At 44.7% G+C, this 7,677-nt stretch overlaps 1 protein-coding gene across 1 annotated transcript in view; it reads right to left on the bottom strand.

Annotated features, from left to right (window-relative positions):
• Window positions 1–3,523: 3,523 nt before the first annotated feature.
• The window catches only part of BACH2 (BTB domain and CNC homolog 2), a 151,581-nt gene continuing 147,427 nt past the window's right edge, over window positions 3,524–7,677 (bottom strand). The window contains exon 7 of the mRNA XM_009281932.2: window positions 3,524–4,451. Coding sequence (XP_009280207.1) covers window positions 3,972–4,451 — 480 coding nt within the window. The 3' untranslated portion in view covers window positions 3,524–3,971. The remainder of the gene's footprint in view (window positions 4,452–7,677) is intronic.

Genomic DNA, 7,677 nt, shown 5'->3' with positions numbered 1-7,677 from the left:
CTGTGGCTTGCCTTTGCAGCACATTTTACTTCCTTGGGAAAAAAAATAATACAAGGATTAGATCCAAAAATATAGTGCATCTTAAAAGCAGCATATACCCTTAGAAAGACATTTAATAAATTACTTGTACAATATATAAAATAATAGTTTTATACTGCAGCATCAAACTCTGACGCCTGAGTCATCACGTTAGGAAGTCTGTGATATAAATACTGGGATCTCCTGATAACACAGCCAACATTTTTGCTTTTGTTTTGCTTGTTTGGTTTTCTCTCTCTCATTTTTTTTTTAATTTTTTCCTTTTTTTTCCCACTACCTTTTTGTTCCAGAATCAGCTTGCAATGAGCTTTAATTGTGTTCAAGGCACCCCCAGAGAACGCAGAGAAACAAACACATTATATAGTGTAGTACTCACCTGACAAAGCATAACAAGCCTAAATGAAATGAGGTTTCCTGGCGATACAAGTATAGCAATGGCAAAGGAAAAGGAGGACTAGATACAAACTGGACAAAGCTTCAGGGACTCGCACGCCCACGAGAGCAGCGCAGTGCCCAGAGGGGAGATGGGGTCTCACCACGCCATTCCCAAGCAACGCCCGACAGGACCGACGCTGCACGTACCCTCTTTGACAAAAGCAAAGAGATTCTTACTTAAGATCATGGTGACCACTGGCCAAACTCTTAAAATTCATAAATACTGCTGTCAGTTGTTGTTTTTTCTCTTTCCAATGGTATTCTTGTGGTCAGCTGTTTTGACCTCATGAGACAAGAACGGTTGGGTATGTCAACTGGCGTCCAGATCTGAAACTAATTCTCCCAATGCCTTCCTTTAACGTTAGCCCAGTAACTGCTTTGAGAACCGCGTGGCTCGGAAGAGCAAAAAAAACTCAGAACAAAACAGAAACAAAAAACAACCACCACCACCAAAAAACCCCCACTGAAAAACCATGATTCATGTAAATATAGGAAGCAATGACACAAAATCAGCCACTTCTAATGGGGAAGAATGAAACCAAACATCCAGAAAAGCTCGCGGGGGAGGGAAAGAGAGAGAGGTGAGAGAAAGGTTGAGGAAGAGACACTTATTTGAGCAGTGGTTTTAAATATCAGTTCCCAAGGTAGAGGAAATCAAGAGACCCAGCACCAGTATGAAGCCAGGTCAAACCTAAGAGCTGCAGCGCAATGGGTTGTGTGGGTGGGTTTTTTAAACCGTTGGAATGAGGTCAAGAGTACCAGTTGCACATGAGTTGTTAGTAGAGTAAATCTTCATGTCAGGAAGCAAGTTAAAACTTGTTTTTATACTCATAAAACATTCTATCTATTCATATATATAGGAGGTCACTTAAAAATAAAAAAGGCAACAGAAAAACATCTTTAAAATACTGTGTCAGCTGACCCTTCCCTCCCGCCCGCCCCCAGCCCCCCCAAGTAGCTATGACTCTATAATGTGATTCACATTTAGTTTTTTAAATTCTAGCTTTCACCATGGTCTCATAGAAACAAAAGTTCTCTGCGAAGCACACAACTGCTTTGCAACGTCAACAAATTAAAAGGAAAAATCAACCTCCCCCCCCCCAGCCAAAGAGCTTCTCAGCTGGTTACCTGCAAAAGATGGCTGGGAGGGGGTTCAGATACTTTTAGGTTAAGCTCTTTTAAAAAGAAAGGATGACTCCTCCCCCTTTTTCAACCGTGTGAACTAGGAGTTTATGGCATTTGTATATTTTTGAACATTTAAAGGTAAGGATTTTGTACAGTAATGATTAATACTTAAACATAAATATTCTCCTACATTATATACTAGTTTTTCTTTGTACATGCGGGGAAAAAAAGTATTTTCAACAAACATGGCACATGCTATATGCATTTCCTCCTCGGTAGCTTGGCTACAATAGTTTGGGTGAAGAGGATAAAAGCAAGACCTTGTGGCGAGTGGGCGACGGTCCATGAGCACAGTCTGAAGATGGAAGAAGTGGAGAGAGGGAGCTGATTCCTCCTCCAGGGTCAAGATGCTGATCTACCGAGTGCCTCAAAAAAACACCAGCGCACACCTCTAGTGTAAACGTTAGCGCAGAAGACCACATTATCACTTAGTGCTTCCAAGAAGTTGCTTCCCCACACTTTTTTTTTTTTTAAATAGGTGTGAACAGCTGGTCATTTTTTTTCAGCGAGAACAAACAATATCAGCCAGTAAAGCACATGACAGTTGTCGTCGATAAAGCCACGCAACCTGGCACATGTAGGGCAAAGAACCACAAAATAAAATCTCAGTACACTTAGAATAATAATTATTAAAAAAGCATTAGGAGGATGTTTTTCTGTCTACACTGTACATACAGATGTTATGCTTGGAAAGCTGCTGTCTCACACAGTCATAACATGAGTCAACATTGCTTAAGATACAAATCCAATACAGTTACAACTAAGCCAATTCACTGAGTAGTCTCCTTCGAGACAGCGCTCTCTTAGCTGCAGTTTGTGCTGAGGGCAATGCTGCAAGACGAGAGGATCCTGGAACACAAGAATTTGATGGGTAAGCGACCAAATCGGGTGTTGGCAGATGTATGTTTTGCTCTTAGAGGATACAGTGCTAACTTGACTTCTGTAAGGAAACCGAAATCAGCAACTAGGGGTCTGATCCTGCAACTCCGCCTACCCAGGCAGGATCACTGACTTCACCAGACCCACCTCTGCAACTTGGGTCTGGTGAGGAGAACAGGTTAACGTCTGAGGACAGCTGAGGTGAGGCTCTGGGGACTAGCCGGAGCAGCAGTTGCTTCCATGAGTAAAGGATGCAGAGCGGGGCTGGAGAAAAAGCCCCCCCCAAGTGTATTGATGTGATCTCCGTTTGCTTTACTTCGTGGAACGGATGATGAACTGATCCAGTTGTCAAATACTTTTTTCTCTAAAGTGTGAAATATACTTTCCCCTATAAGAATCCAAAAGCATCATTAACAGCACTTAAACTTGGTTTGTGAAACAGAAAAAAGTCTGAATATAAAAATAATTCAAGCAGATTCTCTTTACAAATTGTATAGTGAATTCAGTATTTGGCAAGACCGTTTTTACTACATAATGAGCTCCTGAGTGTTTGTCTATTAGCTAAAACTTTTCTATTTTCTTTAAGCCATAAAGCAAAGAAAACCATATACTCAAGTTATACTGAAGTCACGACTTCATTTATGAAAAGAGGTTTGACCAGAAACTCAGTGCAAGTGGCAAAGTTGACCATTACTGTACAGTATCTGCAAGAAAATAAAATAACTCCACATTGCTCAAGTGGCACGAAATGGCTGTGCCAAAAAAATTGTCTATAATAAAATCTCAAATAAGTTTCCAACATTAAAATTTTATAAATAAGTACAAATCGAATGATATTGCTGAACTGCGAACCAAGAAAAAAAATTATCGTGTAACAAGTTACCAAACTAGTTCTAGCATCGAAGACAAAAAGGAATGTTGGAACCTGTTTATACAATAGAAATGAAAGCTTCCAGTTTGTAGGATGAGAAAAATTGAGGCATGCAGGGACTTTTGCATATGGATATATATATTTTATATATATTATATATAATATGTACAGTTTAGCTATAAAACTTTGATGTGTAAAGAAGCTGTCTTCAATGAAAAATTGAACATTCAGAGGAAATTCCTGAGTTAGGGTTTTGTGACATGGGCCACTGAGAAAAAAGCTGCGGTTGGGTCCTCAGAGGTGTTATGTCCATCCCTGTTAAGATTGAAATCAACATACAAAAACAGACAGTGTTGCCACTGCTTCGTTCCCTGCCTGAGCAAGGGATAGCACCATTGTGAAGAGAACTCCTGCTTGTAGAGAGGAGGGAATACTTAAAAACAGTATTGCTGCTAAGACCACTGTAGTGTGCACCAAATACGTTCTTCTAGACAACAAATGAACACTGCCACTGGCTGACTGAAGAACACCTGACCAGGTGTAACGTTAAGGTTACAAGTCACTAGGTGTAATCTTTTCTAGGTTGTTCATCTGTTGTACATTTATCAGTCATTTCCTGACAGAAGTCTACCGTGACCGTTTGGCTGCTCTGCTCTGGCGGAAGCTCTCTCTCAGGGTAAGTACCTGTGTCGGCTCCATCCAACCCCCCGCCGGCCGAACAATTTTCTGAGATGTTGTTGGGCAGCCAGGGCGCTCCCAGTTGCACCGAGCCTTGCTCCGAGCAGCACTGCATGCTTTCCCCAACGCACTGGGAGGTCACCAGGCTCTGCTCCACGCCAGCTGGGGAGGGGCTGATGGTGGTGGCTGGCTGTAGATCCATGGGTCTGAGAACGGGGCAGTATCGGTGGAGAGCTTGGATCTGTTCCGGGCTCTGCATGTCTCTACACACTTCTTGGGAAAGACACGAGAAGTTGTCTAACAATTCTCCCATGCTTGCTTTCAACTGGTTCCTTTCTGAGAGCAATTTCTCTTTCTCACACACCTGAAAAAGAAAGAAGGCACTTTAGGTTGAGGAAGGGCCATCTGCCGGCTGCACACTCCAGGCATGTATGTAGCCGTACCCAAGAAGAACATTAACATGTCACAGTTATTTTTATATGGGCAGAGGAAAAGTCACAAAAACATCAGATATTTGACCACCATGAGGTCTGTGTGGACTGCAGTTTGGGAAACATCTGGAGAAGAACATTTGAGCTGCAAGAGGATAGAGTCACAAGTTATTCCCAAGAGACTGTTAGTTCCCTTTATAGACTAAGGCTTCTTGATGGATGATACAAAAAACCTCCGAAAGAAACATTTTGATGGAGAAAAGCCATTACCCATCTAAACAGCAAGAAAATAGGGTTTTGTTCCTGATGTGAGGTATGTAGAAGTTCAGTTCACCCTCCAACTGCTGGGTCGGTCAGTCAAGCTGGGTGCAACCGCTTTGGCCTGTGTGCCAGCTGAACCCCTGTTACCACTGAGAGGTGTGTTATTCAGAGAGGATCTGAGTGTGTGCTCTGTGGCCTGCACCATGGCTCGTTTTCTTATGTCCTGGTGCTTAATGGCTTGGGTTTGACCTAATCAAGATATTTTTATGAAGATGTATGTGAAAACATTGAAGGTTGGTGGGCTTCTTAACACCCAGTACAACAAGCTCAATGTCATTTCCCCTTTGTTCCGCTCAGGCTCTGCCTCCTGTGCTCCCAAATGTCCTCCCCCGCCAACACCTAGCTTGAGCGTTTTCAGAGTTTCACTGTGTCAGCGGGCTGTTCTGGGGGGGGCACGTGTGAGGCAGGACAGTACTGGTGAGGAGGAAGAGCGAGAGAGTCTGGTGGGACTTACTTTTTCATGCAGGATTCAAAAACTGGGAAAAGGAGCTCAGGTTGTTCTGCATCCAACGAAGCACCGGTAAGGCCCCCAGCCCTAGCTAGCGCAGGGTGCTGTGCAACATGCTGCGGTGGGAGTCATCTCCAGCTTAGACCTCACGTGGCCAGCAAGCCCCCCACAGGGTGAGCGCTGCCCTCCCTGTGCTCAAGGAGGCAGACTGGGGGGGGTTAGGCACAGAGTCAGACCCAGCCTGAGGTTACACCTCTAAAAACCGGTGTTGACTCAGTGCAGACTGATTGGGATGGTCCTGCTGCACCACTTTCTGTCCCAGGAAGGTAGGCATACAGCTCGAGGGAGTAGATGAGATTTTGTAGAGTACCAGAGCTATTTCCAGAGCTGAGCTGGCCCTGAAAGCAGCGCAGCCATGTACCTCACCTAGTAACACTGCTAAACCCAAGCTGCCTCGGCATCTGAGGCGTGAAAACTTCACAACTCAGATAATCCAACTATGGGTGGTTGTTGACAGCTGACAGTATTGCCCTGGGTATGAAGCCCGCACTGGAAGCATACAGCTGTGTGAATGAGAAAGAGAGCAGTACACATGAAAAGAACCAACTGCTAAAATATTGATAAATCTATCAAGAAAGCATAAAAATGATAAAAAAATAAACAGATGCTCAAGTACATCTTGAGATAATGAATTATGGAAGAGAATATGCTGTGAGTTTTCAGGGAAAAAAGGGAATGTGAGTGGGTAGACGGATGAGTGAGGGAAAGCAGGCAAAAAAAAATTACCTATCAAACTCAGAGGATACGACCATTTCACTCACTGTCTGCTGTGAAACCATCTGTGTTGAGAAGATGGGTGACTTACAGGAAGTAAGTGCAGGGGCGGAAAAGGGGTCTTTCATAAAAAAGACCCAGCTGAGTGAAAAACCTTTAAACCCTAGTACCATTACATAATTCAGGAGACTGGAAATTACTGGTCACAAAGTGGACAGAAGATGAAAAGGAATTTCCAGTGATCATGTATTGTGTGAAATCAACTGGAGTTTCACTGCTGGTTCTCCTAAAAATAAAAGTACGATCTTGAAGCAGACTAGCTGCTTAGACAGCGTGCATACGGGAGGAGGGCAGGAGTGCTTGAGAGGCAAAGTTAAAGTTGCACGAGTTTAATTTTGCAGCTTTATACTTTGCACATCTTGTGACTGCCTTTTTTACGAATGCTCTTTTTCAGAACGATGCACCAGATCCCATAGAATCATAGAATCGTTTAGGATGGAAAAGACCTTTAAGATACCAAGCCCAACATAGCACTAGCCATTAACCTAGCACTGCCAAGTCCACCACTAAACCATGTCCCTAAGCTCCACATCTAAACGTTTTTTAAATACCTCCAGGGATGAGGACTCAACCACTTCCCTGGGCAGCCTGTTCCAATACTTGACAACCCTTTCGGTGAAGAATTGTTTCCTAATATCCAATCTAAGCCTCCCCTGGCACAACTTAAGGCTGTTTTGTCTTGTCCTATCGCTTGTTACTTGGAAGAAGAGACCGACACCCACCTCGCTACAACCTCCTTTCAGGTAGTTGTAGAGAGCGATGAGGTCTCCCCTCAGCCTCCTTTTCTCCAGGCTAAACAACCCCAGTTCTCTCAGCCGCTTCTCATAAGACTTGTTCTCCAGACCCCTCACCAGCCTTGTTGCCCTTCTCTGGACACGCTCCAGCACCTCGACGTCCTTCTTGTAGTGAGGGGCCCAAAACTGAACACAGTATTCAAGGTGCGGCCTCACCAGTGCCGAGTACAGGGGCACGATCACATCCCTCCTCCTGCTGGCCACACTATTTCTGATACAGGCCAGGATGCCATTGGCCTTCTTGGCCACCTGGGCACACTGCCGGCTCATATTCAACTGGCTGTCGACCAACACCCCCAGGTCCTTTTCTGCTGGGCAGCTTTCCAGCCACTCTTCCCCAAGCCTGTACCGCTGCATGGGGTTGTTGTGACCCAAATGCAGGACCCGGCACTTGGCCTTGTTGAATCTCATACAGTTGGCCTCGGCCCATCGACCCAGCCTGTCCAGGTCCCTCTGCAGAGCCTTCCTAACCTCAAGCAGATCCACACTCCCGCCCAACTTGGTGTTGTCTGAAAACTTACCGAGGGTGCACTCAATCCCCTATCCAGACTGTTGATAAAGATATTTGAACAAGACCAGCCCCAAAACTGAGCCCTGGGGAACACCGCTCATGACCGGCTGCCAACTGGATTGAAATCCATTCACCACAACTCTCTGGGCCCGGCCGTCCAGCCAGTTTTTGACCCAGCGCAGAGTACACCGGTCTAAGCCGTGAGCCGCCAGCTTCTCTAGGAGAATGCTGTGGGAAACAGTGTCAAAGGC

Source organism: Aptenodytes forsteri, unplaced genomic scaffold (genome assembly GCF_000699145.1).
Source record: "Aptenodytes forsteri isolate BGI_AS27 unplaced genomic scaffold, ASM69914v1 Scaffold20, whole genome shotgun sequence".
Classification (NCBI taxonomy): Eukaryota; Metazoa; Chordata; class Aves; order Sphenisciformes; family Spheniscidae; genus Aptenodytes; species Aptenodytes forsteri.
The sequence above is the reverse complement of the archived record's forward strand: the minus strand, read 5'-3'. Positions and strand labels throughout refer to the sequence as shown.